At 57.6% G+C, this 16,089-nt stretch overlaps 1 protein-coding gene across 16 annotated transcripts; it reads right to left on the bottom strand.

Annotated features, from left to right (window-relative positions):
• Positions 1-543: 543 nt before the first annotated feature.
• CELF3 (CUGBP Elav-like family member 3) lies at positions 544-11,504 on the bottom strand. 16 transcript variants are annotated; one of them, XM_087827765.1, is made up of 13 exons: positions 11,360-11,504; positions 10,040-10,122; positions 5,077-5,125; positions 4,542-4,670; positions 4,319-4,398; positions 3,173-3,316; positions 2,873-3,014; positions 2,535-2,684; positions 2,091-2,183; positions 1,845-1,906; positions 1,775-1,793; positions 1,352-1,495; positions 544-671 (listed from the first exon to the last, which is right to left on the bottom strand). In XM_087827765.1, exons 1-13 carry the CDS (start codon positions 11,502-11,504, stop codon positions 544-546), a joined length of 1,368 nt encoding a protein of 455 aa, XP_087683891.1. The 16 variants fall into 16 exon arrangements, with proteins under 16 accessions (XP_087683891.1, XP_087683893.1, XP_087683894.1 ...); XM_087827767.1 differs by having other exon boundaries at positions 1,412-1,495; positions 1,845-1,903; XM_087827768.1 differs by having other exon boundaries at positions 1,412-1,495; positions 2,118-2,183.
• Between the last annotated feature and the right edge of the window lie 4,585 nt (positions 11,505-16,089).

Raw genomic sequence — 16,089 nt, 5'->3', positions numbered from 1 at the left:
TGCTCCCGAGAGGCCTGAGGCTGGGACTCCCCCCAGTCTGTTCTGTGCACTCTCCACTGTCCCATGGGTCCACTGCCACATAAGAAAATCACCTGGAGTCCAGGGGACTAAGGACCCGACGTCCCTACTTCTCAGAATAGATATTCCGTCCAGCAGCCGGTGATTCTACGACCCTCCAGTGCCCTAAACCAGCCCTCTTAATCCTTAAACCCTACTCCCTTAATCTCACTCCAACCCAAAGGAAAACCAGAGAGAGAGACACACACAGACACATGGACACTGACCAGATGAACGAGACCAGATACCGGGGAAGATCTGGGGAGCGCACTTGGCTCTGTCTGGGGTCACTCTGTGCGTGCGTGCGTGCGTGCGTGTTTGCCTGTGTGTGTGTACGGGGGAGACTTGGATGACTGAAAAACAACCAGTCAGGCCATCCCTGAGGCTGGTGGAAGAGAGCGTGGAGGCAGTCTGAGCCAGGGCCCTGGCTGCAGTGTGTGGGGGCTGGAGAGGTCACAGGACAGGAACAGGACCCACCTGGGGCCCTCAGTAGGGCCGGTTGGCATCCTTAGGCCGCTTTAGCTGGACTTTGAGGCGCTTCATGCCGATCTGGAAACCGTTCATGGCCTGTATGGCAGCCTGGGCGCTCGCCGGATTGTCAAAACTCACAAAGCCTACGGTGAGAGGGGCATAGGGACGGCCCAACCGCACCTTACTCTCCTGTGCTAGTTTCCCAGCACCACCCTACTGCCTGCAGGTCCCCCAAAATGCCTAGAAAACTGCCCAGCACGCAGCAGGCATTCAGTCAGTACCCCCTGATTGTCTAAGTGAGCGAATACAGCCCAGCCACTCCCACACTGGGAGTTCTCAGCGTTCTCTGAGGGGCAGCCCCTTGCTCAGCCTGGATGGTTCTGAGCCCACCCACTGAAAACACTGCAGACCCTAAATGACTGCTGAAGTGGGGAGGACAAGCACGTTCCCTTTTTCCCCTGAAGCAGCCTTGCAGACAAAGACCTGAAGGCAACTTAACTCGACTCCCTAAGCCTCCCTTTTGGAAACCAAACATCCTATTCCAGAGCCTCTATCAGACCTCACAGAGCATGGGTTTAATAGACTCTTAAGGGGAGAAGGTGGGCCTGCGGTTTTCTGGAGAGGAGATGGGCCTGGGCGCAGCTGGTAGGAATGTCGGGTGTGTAAAAAATGTTTTGGTTTTTTTCTGGACTCTTGGTCAATCTGGATTCCAAATAGTGGGCCCACTACAACCATAAGTGACTTCAAGTATATCAGACCTCGTCCGCATTTGGAGTTTGGCAAAAATGTGCCATATTTTATCTTTAGGTCATTATATTCTTACCAAAACACTTGCTCTGATTGGTGGCCCGGTCCACAAAGACTTTGGCTGAGATGACATGGCCAAAGGGGACAAACATCTGGAGGATTTCTGAGTCGGTGAACTCCTGGGGCAAGTGGTAGATGAAGATGTTGCAGCCATCAGGGCCTGGTGGCAACAGAGACACAGGAGGAGCTTGGTGACTGGGGGACAGACTCAAGGAGCACAGGCCTGGGGAGAGCAGGTCTTGGAAGGACCCTCCAATCCTGGCCCAAAACATGTGGGTCAGGGTGCCAGCCACCTTGACCCCCCACTCCCTTTCTTCCCCACCCATGGGGCCAAAGCTGGACTTGGACCAGGCAGAGGGAGCCTGAGCCCGCAACAAGGGCACCCATATCCCCAGACAAGGGCACCCGTATCCCCAGAGGCTCTCAGCTCGGGCCGCACCTTCCCGTTGTTGCTGCTGCTGTTGCTGTTGCTGCTGCTGCTGCTGGGGGGGAGGTGGGGGCTGCTGGGCCACCAGGGCAGGAGGCTGCGGGAACGCAGGCGCAACCAGACTGTAGGCTGCCGGGTAGGCTGCTGGGGTGGGGAGACAGAGAGCTACTGAGGCTCCCGAGATGCCCTGGCCCCAGCCCTCCCCTGCCAGCCCTGTCTCCCTACCCCTGGCCCAGGCAATGGGGTTGGCAGGGCTGAGAGGTGTCAGAGAGGGGACTGCCCCAGGCCCAGCTTCAGGGCCTCTTTCCGTCTGGCCATCCCTCCCGACCGGGCCAGGCCCGGTGGGGCTCCTCACCTGTGTAGTGCTGCATCCCTGCATAGGCCTGCTGCAGGGGGTCCACGGGGGCCGCGGGGCTCTGGGCTGGGGAAAGCAGCACCAACCGTGAGAGCAGAGCAGAGCAGAGGCCGGCACGTGGGGACAAGAGCCTCATGTGGGCTCGGGTATAAAATGAGAAGGTGGACATGCACAGGCTCCCCTGACGTTAGCAAGACTTGAGTCTGACCGGCTGTGCAACCCTGGACAAGTCCCTTTGCCTCCCTGCGCCTCAGCTTCCCTGGCTGGGAATGGGAAGGAACACCCCTGCCCAGGATGACAGAGCAGGAGAAGGCCTTATAGCCCCAAGCCTGGAGATGGGGGGTGTGTCCCAGCTGCCAGGAAGGGGAATGGTGGCTGGAGGGCTGCTGGGAGAGGGGTGGCAGCAGAGACCCCCACCTGGGTAGGGGTGAACCCCGTTGGGATACAGAGCATCTGGGGCAGGCTGCCCGGTGGGCTGGGTGGGCACTGGGCTGTAGCCATTGACGCCCAGGGCAGCTGGGATGGCCGAGACAGGCGTGGCAGCGATGGCAGGAGGGGTGCTGGTTCCTGGGGAGGAGAAAGCGACAAAGACAGAGCAGAGAAGCCGAGACACACACAAATGCAGAGAACCAATCAGCCAGTGTGCAGGCAGAGGGCAGGAGGCAGGTTATTTTCTGAGCCCTGAGCCCCTCCTGGACCCCATGGCTCCCCTGACCAACCCTACTTCTGCCAGCCCAGCCCTGCCTGGACCTTACCTGAGGATGGGGTGATGGGGGTGGCGATGAGGCCATTGGCATTGATGGCGGCCATGTGTTGCATCTGCACGGCAGCCATGGTGGCCATGGGGCTGAGGTAGGCACTGTGAGCCGCCACCAGGGCCGCCTGCTGCTGCATCAGCTGTGGGCAGGGGAAGAGAGGAGAGTGGGGCCAGGCGCCCTGCACCCTGGCCTGGCTCCCCGTCCAACCCTGAGCCTTGACATTGGGAGGGTGGGGGCAGGACAGAGGACCAGGAGGAGAGGGGGTGGGCGGGGCCAGCACCAGGGGGCTGTGCTCACGGCCTGGGTGTAGGCGCTGTAGGCTCCGAACTGGAGGGCGATGGGGCTAAACATGCCCAGCTGGGTGGCCACCTGCTGCATTCGGCGGAGCCCTCGCTCCTTCTCTGTGTCAGCAAACTTCACCACCAGGCTGGACGAGGCACCCTGGGCATGGGCCCCACATGCGTCAGAGGGACAGAGGTAGCCTCTCTTCCCCAGATCCCTCGGGACCTGGCTCAGGTTGGCCACTCATGGCTTGGCCTCTGAGAAGGCAGCCATCAGTGTGCCTCTGTCAAATGGGCACATTTTAATCTCCCCCTCTCCCCATGCCAGGAAGTACAAGAGGCTAGGAAAAGCCGAGGAATGTGAAGGCATGTGCTTGAAAAGGGAAAGGCCCACCGGAATGCAGAGGGCATCCCTGGCTTCTCCATGGGGATTTGGAACTCAAAATCCTCCCTGGGCAGATGAGCCACAGAAAGTGTTTAATCTCAGGCTGCTCAGGACCTGCTGCTGCCCCTCCCCTTACCTCAATCCGCGGCCCCCCCCCCCCCCCCCCCCCCCCGTCCTCATGCTCAGAGGATGCAGCCTCAAATTTTAATACCAGCTTGCACCAAATAAAAACCAAGCTTGAACGTTTGCAAGGACTGCTGTAGAGCCTAGAATCTGGATGTGCTTCTCCATCCAGTGCTGCTAGTCCCTTGCTAAGTGTCTGCTCCTAGGGAGGCAGCTAGTTGTGGTTTAGATGTTTGCTCTGCACCCCGCGAGCGAGCGCAGTCACTTGGCCCACTGCTCATGGGCGGGGGCAACAGAATAAATGTGTGGAGGGCATGTGGGGCCCCAAAGCAAGCGTCCTGCTGCCCAGTCAGTGAGGGTGGGGGGTATGGGAAGGTGAAGAAGAGGTGGGAGGTGAGAGGAGGGCTGAGGGATGGTGGAGGTAGGAGAGGAGGGTGAGGGCATTTGGACTGAAGATGAGGGACAGGGACAGGGGACAAAAGGTAGGGAGATGCGATTTGAAATGTGAAGGTGTCCCTAAGAAGTTGGGTTCTTCCGCCAGAAAGTCCTTTCTGAATAAATTCAAAGGCCCTGTTTTGAATGGAGTGGCCCCTCTGAGCGAGGGCCGGCAGCGCCCGGGGGCTGGAGAGGCCTGAGGCCGGGAGCGGGCCTCACCGGCAGGGTCCGGCTGCTGTGAAGGGTGTTGATAGCTGCCTGGGCCTCGGCGTGGGTCTGGAACTTCACGAAGGCGCAGCCTAGAGAATTCAAGGGACAGGAGGAAAGGATGAGTGCTCACCTTGGAGGCCCCTATGGTCCCCATTGCCCAAGAAAACGGTGGGACAGGGGCAGGCGGGCCAGAGGGCCCAGGTGTGAGGAGGAGGAGGGTGGCGGGAGCTACCTTTGCTGGTGCCATCTGGCCCCCGCAGCACAGTGCACTCATCTATGGTCCCAAAAGGCTCGAACATCTTCCGGACGTCTTCATCTGTCTGCTGCTTCCCTAGCATCCCCACAAAGAGCTTCCGGTCTTCTGGGGGATAGGGCACAGGAGGAGGGGCATGTTCAGGGCCTCTGGGCTCCGGGCTCCATCCCAGCTTGGGACAGGCAGGGATGCCACCCTTTACCTTCAGCTTTTCCCGGGAGTTCAAGACACTCCCCTCACCCCGGGGACCAATGGCTTTTGGGTGTGAAAAGGGTGATGGTTGGCTCATCCCAGCTCTGGAGGACTTGCATTATTCCACTCTGGGCCTCAGTTTTGCATCTCTATGATGGGCTGAATCACACCCCCTCTGGCCACACTGACTCCTACCCAGCCTTGACTGGGAACCCTTCGCAGTTCTGACTTTCTTCCTCAAGAAAGGCTGTCCCACATCTACTCCAAGCCCTGGATTTGCAGGTTGAGGGAAAGGGACTGAGTCCAAAGGTACAGAACCTACCTCCTCGGCTCTCGCTGTCGGCTGGCTTGACCTGGATTGGCCTGTTCATCTAAAGGAGAGAAGAGAAGGCAACTGCTGGGGACCTTCTCTGAACACCCCAAGAGCCCTCCCCAGGCCAGGAGCTGCAGAGAGGTAAGAGGGAGTAAACCCCAGGCCCAGGAGGTTTCCCCAGCCCTCTAAATTGCTGATGGGAAGGAAGGGACAGGGCCTAATCTTGTTCAGGTTAGGACCAGAGGGGATTAGAGGCTGTGGAAGGAGAGGATGCTCATGGGGCCCAGTGCCTGACTCAGGTAGGGCCCTGATGACTTGGCCGGGGATAGGTGCTGCTCTCCTCAAGGGAACAATGGGGCTGCCCACAGGACCTGTGCCTTGAGATGGAGCCCAACCAATGGGCTATTCAACAAGAGCTGCCTCAGTTCCACACAGTAGGAGCAACAGAGGTCAAGAAGCCCCAAGGAAGACCTTAGACTGAGGGAGACCCCACAAATGCCCCAACTGCCTTCTGACCCCTAGAGGAGTGTCTGCCTCTCTTTCTGCCCCCCTACACCTCTTGACCCCAGGGGGAAGGCATTCGGGCAGCACAAAGGGAGCAGATGCCCAGTCTCCGTGGCAACGGGAGAATGCGCGCCATGGCAACCGCCCACTCAGCCTGATTTATCCCTCCCGTCGCCCTGGCGACCACGGTGACGTCATCACTTCTGCTGCTCCACACACCCGCCCCGAAGGAATTGGGAGGGGGGTGGGAACAGGGTATGCTGGGGGTGGAGGACTTGGTGAGGGCTGGGAGGTGGGGGAGGGGCCCAGAAGGGCCTCCCGGAGGGAGGCATGCTGAGCTGGTCCTGCAGGGGCCATACTGTCCCTTCTATCTTCCTCCTGCAGATCAAATCCTTGGTGTCTCACAGCCAAGGCAGCTCCGAAGGAGGATTGCTGTCCCGTGCTCTTTCAAGATTCTCCGTGTGCCTGGGAGTCCCCCAGAGCTCTCCCCTCTCCCCTACCCCGCAGCATCTCCCTTTTGTTCAGCCTTCAGTGGGAATGCAGACATCCCCACTTCCACTCTCCATGCTCTTGTCTGGCCAGAGAACTAGGGAATGACTCCTGCAGGTTGATTTCCTTACCCAGGGTGGGGAGCATCTTGGGAACTGGAGAGGGAGAAAAGGGCTCAGTCTTCCGTGTCTGAAAATATTTTGCTATTAAGGACTTTGACCAATGGGGCCACACCTGATCACCCCACTCATCTGATGGAGTCCTAGTACCAGCGACCAAATAAATTAAAAAAGAAACTATTCATCTACATCCTGAGGGTGGGGCTAAGGTTATCTTCAGGGGAGGCATTGGGCTTGGAGGACTGGCCCTGCCACTCAATAGCTGGGTGACCTTGGACAAGTCATGTCTCTCCTCTGGGCCTCAGCTTCCTCATCTGTAAAATGGCCAGATCAGGCAGTCTTGGCCAGGTTCCCCTCAGCTCTAGCATTCCAGCCTGGATTGCTGTGTGTCCTCACTTAATACAGAGAAGGGCAAAAACGATAGTTCCCCCGCCCCACACTGGACCTTCTTCCCGGGTGTCCTGTTATGCCAGTCAGTCTGGCTGGACTCTGCTGGCCAGGGATTCCCAGCCCTGGATCAAATCTAAGCCTCACTTCCACTGATAGTCCTCCCCTCCCCCCCATAATCTCTGAGAGCAGCTGGTTGGAGAGGGGGTCACGAAATCCTGGGGCCAATCTCCTCCAGCTTCATTCTCCACCAATCTGGGTTTATCCCATCTGAGGTTCAGTGTCCTCAGGAGAGTGTGTGTGTGAGTGTGTGTGCATGTGTGCGTGTGTGTGTATAGCAAGGAGTGGGGGTCAGATGCTCAGGCTCCTGATCTTTCACCCTCCTTCTGTCCTATACTGTCACCCAAGCAATCAGGAAGTCCCCTCGCAGGTACCTCAGCGGACGGACAGACACACACACGAGAATCAGAACCAGGGTCTCAGTGTCCGGGGATTCTCATGCTTGCCACTAACCCCTTCCCAACAGGCCCCTGGGGATTTGCTGTTCTAGTTGGGGATGGGGAACCTGGGGCCAGAGAGAAAGGATGCTACCCCTCCCTGCACAGGCTCCCAGGCACAGAAATAGCACATCAATAAATATCCACAGCTGATATGGATCTGCACAAAGGCACACACGAGTGTACAGACCACAGCACAGACCACACTGACAGAAGCTCCCCCACACTTCCTCCCAGACAGCCTCCCTTGGTGGCCCCCAATGCCCCATTGCCAGCCTCCTCTTGGCCTGGCACTTCCTGTGGGAAAGCTAGTCTTTGTTAGCTCAGCTCGGGCACACCTGCCCCCTCCCCTGAGTCCAGCTGGGCCCTGTTTACCTAGCAACCCAGCAGGCGCCTGTCTTCCTAGCTACCACCCCAGGTGATAAGGCCTCCCTGAGGGAGGGCCTCCAGAAGAGGAAGGGGGTTATTTATACTCCAACCCAGTCCGGCTGAGAACCCCTCACCAACTTGGTCACTTGGAAGGCCATAGTTCTTCTCACTTACAGCAAAGACCCCACGTCCAGGAAGAGCTCATCTAGCTCCTGGCTCCAGACTCTCACCTGGTGTCCCAGGCCACACACAGGTCTTCTCCATGGGACCAGAGTTTTATCACCCAACAGAAGCAGACGGGGGCTGTGTCCCTAGATTGGGGTTTTGGCCCAAGTAGAGGGGGAAAGGCAGGCCAGACAGAGTCCCTCACACCACCACCTCCAGGAGGCCATGCCCAGCTCACAGGAAGAATCCAGAGACCTGTGGCAGCACCTCTCCTGGGTATTCTTAGGGGAGAGAACCATAGGCCCAGCCCCCATTCTTTCTTTCAGCAGCCTGAAGCATCACCTATATGGTGGCAGCTTCCAGATTCTGAAGTGACAAAGATGGGGAGAAAGGAGAGAAGGCTAAGTGACCCCATTAAAAAAGAATCTGCAACAGGAGGGCATGCGGATTAGACAGCAGGAAGAACTTGCCAACACAACCGTGCAGAGCTGGCACACTACACACACACACACACATACACACACCACAGGCTGAGGGGAAACAATGCTGCCAGGATGGCCAGTGGCAGGGAGGCAGAGAAAAGACCTGGGGACACAAAGGGTCAGTAAGAGCTTGGTCACAGATATCTGCTCCCTAGACTGCCCTGGTCTGCTCCCCCAAGCTTCCAGCATGGGATCCCCCTTGGAGAAGAGAACCTCTCATTTCCTACTAGAGGCTCTGTCAGGCCTCTCTGCATCTTGTCCTCTGGGGCAAGGACCGGGGAGCTCGGGGGGCAGGGCTAGACAATCATTAACTGGGCTGCCTTTCTCCCTCACCCCACACCCTGGGCCTCATTTCCTCTGGAAGGGGAGGCAGTGCCTTTCCACGCCCAGGACAGCACCCTGCCTGAGCCAGGCAGGTAATGGGAGGCAGACGGCCCCCAACTGGCTCAGAGGGCCTGGGGGATCACACCCCAGCTCCAGTCTCCCTTCCTCTCTCTCCCTTATCCCTTGCCCCTCTGGTTTCTGCAGGGGCTCTGAGAGAAGGGGAGATGACAGGAAAAGACAGAGAAACAGCAGTGGAGAGAAAACTGTTGATTTGTCAGGGGCCTCCAGAGAGAAAAAAGAGAGAGAGGAAAGTTGCGATGTGACGCCATAGGAACCAGGCTTCCCAGGGATGCGTGGGCCCATACCCACATGCCGGGCCTGTGGGCTGCCCACGCACACATGCGTGCATGCACGTGCTCCTGGGATTCCAAGCCTGCTCACACACATGCATGGACCTTAACTCCATAAGCAACGCTGTTCCGGGCTGCCTTGCCACCTACAGGGATCAGATAGTGGGTGACAGCAGGGAGCTGGCTGTTGATTTGCCGTCCTAGTGGTACTCAAGGTTGAGGGCCAGAGAGGGGGTGGGTCTCAGACCCTGGAGGGTTGGAAGTTGGGAGTATTGAAGCAGCTCTACTTTCCAAAACCCCCCACCCTCTTTCCCCATCTGTTTTGTCTATTTCCTTCCCAGGAAGAGATGGAGAATCAGCCTGCTCTCCATTTCCTTCATTGGAGAGGAGTAGAGGCTGGGACAGGTGGGTCTCCGGCACTTAGACAGTGCTTAGCGAATGTTTCCTAAAAGGATGGAGGGAGTTAGCTCTCAGGACGTACTTCCTGGGGTTCACTGTGCCAGTGACAACAGAAGCAGCTAGAGAGCAAAAGTGAATGGTACAACTTCCTTCCCAAGTTGTGTTATGGGGAGTAGTTGGGGGGAGTCTGGCATTCTTCATTCTTGCCCCATGCCAGCCCAGGCCTGGGACAATCTGCAAGGCTGGCTGAGAGGAAGAGACAAAGAGTCCTGTGCCTGCAGGAGTGAGGCCATACTAGGCGGGGTAGTGCCTGATCCTCCACAGTGATGGCTGCCCCGGCCTGTGCTTGCCTCCCAGGCTTTCTCCTAGCCTGGACCTGCCCAGGCCCTGCTCCACCCTGATGCCCTGTGGCCCTGTTCCTTTGCTCTTCTCAGCACAGTGATGCCAGGCCAGCCAGCCCCAGCTGCCCATCTCAGGCAGCAGGTACCCCTCCCCTAGCTCACAGCCAGGCTTCCTCCCCAGAGCCACGAAAGAGAGCTTGAGTGCCTCCCACTCACTCTGCCCCACACTTGGTGTCCAAAGTCTTCTCCCCACGCCTCCCAATCGGCTAGTCCTCCCTCTAAGTGTCGCCCATGGGCAGGTTGGGAAGTAGAGAAAGGGCTGCACTCGGGCCTTGCAAAGGTTACATGTACTCCCCTAATCCCTTCTCTCAGGTGAGAAGAAATGCGCACACTCACAGCAAGAAAGAGGGATGCTGGAAGGAGAGAGGGACTTCCTGGTGGTGAGAGGAGGTGGAAGATACACTCGGTGTCTTGGGAGAGTGGTGAGCCCCCTGCCCCTGCTAAGGCCCTTCTCAGGCCCCTGGCCCTGGAATGGCTGGGACTCACCCCTGGAAGCGTCTTCTGTTCGTGCAGGGCGCTCTGGGCCTTCAGGGCTGAATCGCGGGCACAGTATGTCAGGAAGGCACATCCTGAGGAGGGGCAGGGGCAGAGAGACCCGGTGGGGGGTGAGTCCCTGGTCTCCCCTCCCTAAAAGTCTCCCCTCCCCTCCAGGAGAATGAGGTCTGGAAAGCTTGTCCCTCCTTGCCACCTTCTGCCTGCTGGGGCGGGGACCTGTCTGAGAGGGGAGACATTCTGCCCAGGGGATCTCTGAGCTGATGAGCCTGGAACTGAGACCCAGAGGCCAGGAGGCTTAAATGGTGGTGATGGTGGGAGCGGGAAATGCACTAGGGCTGCACTGGGGCTTTCTGTGGGGGGAAGAGAAAGGGCATGTGATTGCCAGGCAAGTGAGTGGAGTGTGGTTTCCTCTCTTCCTTGGCTGATCTCCTTTCCTCCTTCCCCTTCGCCTCCACCTCCCTCCATCTTGGTCACCAGCACTCCTCTCCTCTCCTCGCCCATTTTCCCTATTTTCTCATCTCTCTCCAGCTCTCTGGGAGGCAGGTGGAGGGTGGAGAGCAGAATAGAAGAGAAGGGAAAGGAAGAGCATCCCTGGAAGTCTGGGTGGAGGGGGAGGCAGTGGGGCCCTTATGACCCCAGTGCCTGGAGCTCTCCAAGTCCTGACCCTAGGCCTGAACCCTGCTTAGCCACGTGGCACTTGCACAGGCTCGAGGTGCTTCCTCTCTTTGCCTCTAGCTCTGAACTTTCAAGTCCCCCAGCTTCCCAGCTGGTCACCAAGCTCTGTCCTTCACACCCTGCTTCTCAGGTCCCTCTCCTTCATCCTGGAGCTGCCCTGCCCAGTCCATGTCTACTCTTTCCAGCTTGAGCACCTGACCCTGTGTCCTGACCTCCATCCCAATAGTATCCGAAGCTACTAAGACTGTCAGTCTTGCGCGCGCGCGCACACACACACACACACACACGGCTGCCCAGCTCTTATGTCCCAAACCAGCTCTCTGTTCCTCTTTCATCCACGACATCACCTCTTCATCTCTGGGACCCACATGTCCGCAGCCCCCTTGACAGCTCTTTCCCCAAAGAGGCCATCCTGAGTCCTCCATCGGGGCCCCTGGTCACCCTGGCTGAGTCCTCTAACTCCTCCGTCACACTCCCCACCCCAGAAACTTTTCCATCCAGACCGGCCCTTTCCAGCCACTCCATCCCAGCCCTTCCCAGCCACTCCATCCCTCCAGCCTACTTCCCCCAGCCTCCCAGCCTCCCAGCCTCCCAGCCCACTCCCTGGAGCCTCTCCAGCCTGGCCTGACCCCTCACCCTTGTGCAGCCCGGTGTACTTGTCCTTGATGACAGTCAGCTCGAAGATACGACCGAACTGTTCAAAGATGGGCTTCAGATCCTTTTCCTCCAGATGCCTCGGGATCTGCCCCACAAACAGCTTGATGGCATCCGGCTCCTTCATTGGGGCGGCCCAGGAGGAGGGGCCGAGGGGAGCAGGGAGAGGCCTGAAGGCCAGGGGGAGCTGCCCAGCTAGAAGGCAAGTGGTGGGGGCCAGGGGGCACGTGGTGGGAGCTGGCTTTCCCTTGGGCCCCCAACCACAGTGCTGAGCAGAGGAGCAGCTTTTCACACAAAGGAGGCCAGAGAGTTGAGGGCTAGGGGTCAAGGGTCTAGGCAGGCACTGTCATGCCACCAGGGGGCATAGCCCAAACAAATGATCTCCTCCCAGGGATTTGGCAAATATCCCAGGATGGGGGTCAGGGTGGCCAAGACCTGGAGGGTAGGGTGGTATCAGGGGCGCTAGGAACTGGGGGCTGAGATGAGAGCTGGAGGTGGTGGAAAGGGCCTGAGGAGGGCAATGGGGATGGAGGCTGAGGGGTTAGGGGCCTGATTTGGTTGCCAGCACGGCGGGGGGTTGGAGGTGGGAGGTGGGGGGGGACCTCCAGATGTGGGGCAGGTGGAGCTCTTGTTGGCTTCCCTGAGAGGACACCTCCCCTGTGGCTGATCCTTCTGCTGGGTCCGAAGATCCCTGATGCCCGATGCTCGGTCTCTGATGGCGGCAGGGCTCCGGGGGTCCCTTCTGCCCTGCCGCCCCCCTTCAGATCCTCCCCTGAGCCCCCCTCCCACCCCCACCCCGGTCCCCGGGCCTGGGCTGCTGCTGGCTGCTCCCGCTGCTGGGGTTGCCTGCTTTCCCGGTCACCTGGGTCCCGGAGCTCTGCTCTCCGGCCGCGTTCTCCTCAACAAAAACCTCCCCCCTGCACACCCCCTCCCCACTCCCACCTCCTTTCCCCTGACATCAGTGATGTCAGTCTCAGGGGTGGAATACAAATTCCCTGCCCTGGAGAGGGACGCACAATCCAGACGCGAGCCACGCCCTCTTTCCGTCTCCTGCCTCCCCGACTCCCTTCCCGCCCCAGAAGAGCAGCTGGTCCTGTTGATAATAACCCTTCCCCCACCCTACTCCCCAGTCACGAGTCGGGCAAGGCACGAAGATGGAGAATTTATAGAGGAGCCCTAAGGTGGGGTCCATTGTTCCGGGGGCTGGAGCTGTCCCCGGTGCTGGAAGAGAAGAGCCCCCAGGAGAAGGGGAGCCGCGGGGAGGAGGAGAGGGGAGCCGGCGTCTGGGGACCCCGAGAGTGGGGAGCCAGGGAAGGAAACCAGGGGAAAGCAAATGGCATAGGAACAGCTGGGCAGGCTGGGGGGTGGGGTGCAGGGAGGTGTCACTCGGAGGGAAGCAGGTCACAGGGCCTGGGGGGAAAGGGCAGAAGCGGCCCGAGAGGAGACGGACCGGGGCGGCGCCGGGGGGGCCGGGGGAGGTGGGCGCCGAGGGCACGCACGGCTTCCAGGAGGGGCCTGGAAAAGCTGTCCTGCTGGCTTTTGCCGACGCCCCCGCTCCTCCGGGGCTGGTGTGGAAGCGCGGGGGCCGGACGCGCGGCGACGGCGACGGCGGGGCTCGCGCTCGCCGGCTCCGGGAAGACCGGGACCCCGTTAAATCCTGCGTTTTACTCAGTGTCTCGATCAAACGTAGTAGGTGCTTCTCTGACATTTCTCAGACAAACGGTCGATGCCAAGAACCTCCGACGAGGGTCGGTTCCCGACTGCTTCGGCTGGAAGAGCGGGCCCGCCGAGCTCTCCTCTCGCGGAGGAAACAGTTACCCCCCCGCGCTCCCCGGGGCCCCGCCTCCCCCTTAGGTTCCGGGAGGGGTTCTCGGGTAGGGTCGGGGAGCAAAGACAGGTGGGGGCAGCACACTTGGGGGCCATTACTCCCCTAAACCGCTACATCGCTTCATAATCCCGAGGGCGCCTGGCCCCCACGCGCGGGGCCCCCTCGCAGCGCCCCCCAGGGGTGTCTGCTGACATCCACCTGCGGGAGGGGCCCCTCTTGCCGGCCGCGCCTCACTGGCCCACAGGGGCTCGAGCGTTTGGAGGACACCCTGCCCCCCGTCATTCCCTTCTCCGGCCCAGAGCGAGCGGGGTCTTCACAGGGCGCTGGTGTGTCTGGAAGATGCCCCGTTGGAATCCCAGCAGCCCCCTCCCCCAGGGGTCACAGCAAGCACTTAGGTGGTACTTACTGTGTCCCGGGCACTGTTCCAAGCGCTATACATTTACTAACTTGTTTAAACCCCAGCACCACCGGACGATGTGGGTTCAATTAGTATCTCTAAATAAACATGGCAAATGACTTGCCTAAGGTCATGCAGCTAGAAAGCAGCCTGGCTCCTGAGTCCACGCCTTTAACTCCCACATCAAAGTCCTAGTGGGGCGCTGGCCACCTGGCTCAGTTGGCTGGACCATCCAAAAGGTTTTGGGTTCGATTCCCTGTCAAAGGCAATGGATCTATGCTTCTTCCCCCCACCCCTCTCCTTTCCCTTCTCTTGAATCTATGAAAATATATCCTCAGGTGTGGATTTTTTTTTTTAAATGGGAGTAGGGGGAGCGGTCAAGCCTGGCCTTTTCTCTCCCTGTGTTTTCATTTGAGTCCCGAGTGAGAGACGTCCTTTTTTCTAATGTCCTTCTTTCTACTGCTTGATTCACTGTGACCACTTTCCATCCTTCCTTAGTGTGGGTGTCTGTGGTCTGAAGCCACATTCTGGCAGGCGTGTGTTGTTCGAGTGTGTGTGCGTGTGTAGACATGATTATACTTCATCATATGGGCGCCGAGGCCCTCCCAGTAGGGTCCCCTGAGGTGGGCGTACGGGAGATGGTGGAGGACCCAGTGCCGGGCGTCAGGGCACGTGGTGGCGGTGTGGGGGAATGGAGAGTGCAAGCACATCTGGAAAGTAACTTTCCATTCACCTCCCTCACCGCAGGGCACCTTCTCTTGCTTCTAATCTGATCTCGGTGTTCAAGGAGAGGAGAAACAGACCTCGCCCTCCGAGGGAGGAGGGCAGGAAGACCCCGCTGCCCTGCTGATCTCATTATTGGGTGTCCTGTCAGCAGATCTGCCGCCCTGCTGCTCATTTAGGCTTGGGGCTAATTGTATGAATTGAAATATTAAACATTCACAAAAGTGAATTATAATGATCTCGCCTCACTCCTCCTCCGCGTCAGCAGTTGGAGAGTCAGCTGCCAGCAGCGTAATGCCTTGGATCCTTCTTAGCTTGTGGTCCCCAGGTGGAAGGGTTCCGTCTGAGGGGAGAGGCAGGGTTCAGGGGAGAAGACGTGGGCTCCCTCTCAGGCCCTCTTGCTGGGTGACTGTGGGCACATCTGTTTCCCTTCAAGCCCTCAGGGAGGGGAGCCCTGTGAGGCAGAGACTGGGGGAAACCCCAGTGACTCAGAGGCCCACTCTGGGGAGCTGTTCTCTAGGAGGAAATGAGGCTTCAGAGCCTTATTTCCCCGGGGTACTTTCTCTGCCACTGTCCCCAAGCCCACCCTCTTTCTCGCTCCTCTGCACTCAATGCTGTTGCCCTATATAGATTCTTTTTTAATTGAATTTATTGGGGTGACAGTTCACAAAGAAAGATTATTTACTTTATAAAGGGAGAACTCACTCCTGGGTTTAGCTTCTTAGGAAATGAGAAATGCTGAATAATTGGGATATTTTTCCAGCTAGGGTAAAATGTAGGGGGGAGGGGTATATGTGGGCATAGTGACCAAACATTTGCTGGTCTCACTAATTAAAAACAGAGTGACGACATCCTCAGCAGAACGTACAAAGAACTGATAGTATAACCTTCCTTCCCTCAAGTGGCTTCTACCTCACGTGGAGAGGCACACAGTATGCAGAGTGAGGACTGAGATGTTAATAAAAGCAGCCTTTCCCATTTACACACCCAGGGATTGGGGATTTGGGATTTGGGCCACGGGAAGTGTTCAGTCAAGAAAGGCTTGATTGATTCTCAAAGCACAGGAAGATCGTGGGCCAGCAGGAGGAAATTAATTATTTTTTGTATGGAGGTGGGGGATGGAGAGAACAGTGCCTGCTTGTGCAGGTGTGTGGGGGTAGACTTGCCCATCCAGACCAGCACTGTTTAAGATAATGTAAGATATATATATAATATATATATTTTTAAATTTTCTAGTAGCCACATTAAAAAAGTAAAAAGAAACAAGTGAAATTACTTTTAATAATATATTTTATTTATTGTGTTTATCTTGCACATCCAAAATATTATTCAACATGTTTCTATGCTATATCTAAAGTATTCAACATGTAATCAACATAAAGATTACTAATGAGATACATTATTTTGTTTTCACTAAGTCTTCAAATCTAGTGTGTATTTTACACTTATAGCACATCTGACACTTATAGCAACGTTTGAAGTGCTCAATAGGCACAGGTGGCTTGTGGTGACCACACTGAATGGTGCAGCTCTAGAGGTTCCACCATTAACTTCTCTGGGGGGTAGAGGGGTGGAGAGAGACAGGTCTTGGCCAACAGGAACTATCACCACTGATTAATCTCTGCTCCTGCCTGAAAAAAATCACTTCTGACAGATGGTAGCTTATCTGCCTCTCACTCTATTAACTATCTCTCCTAAAAAACACAACGAACCAAAATGATTACTAACCTGGATGGGTTTCTTGGGAAGGCGCCTGTAGCCCAC

This window comes from Miniopterus natalensis, chromosome 19 (assembly GCF_054644295.1).
Source record: "Miniopterus natalensis isolate mMinNat1 chromosome 19, mMinNat1.hap1, whole genome shotgun sequence".
Taxonomy (NCBI): Eukaryota; Metazoa; Chordata; class Mammalia; order Chiroptera; family Miniopteridae; genus Miniopterus; species Miniopterus natalensis.
Note: the sequence above shows the minus strand (reverse complement) of the source record. Positions and strands in the feature narration are given on the sequence as shown.

Bases quoted from the DNA above. Each gene is read 5' to 3' on its own strand.
- CELF3 (XM_016217598.1), bottom strand. From the start codon at position 11,504: ATGAAGGAGCCGGATGCCATCAAGCTGTTTGTGGGGCAGATCCCGAGG. The intron at 10,123-11,359 runs GTGAGGGGTCAG...GCCCCTCCTCAG, and splicing joins GTACACCGGGCTGCACAAGG to GATGTGCCTTCCTGACATAC. The intron at 3,317-4,318 runs GTGAGGCCCGCT...GCCCATGCCCAG, and splicing joins ACAGCAGCCGGACCCTGCCG to GGTGCCTCGTCCAGCCTGGT.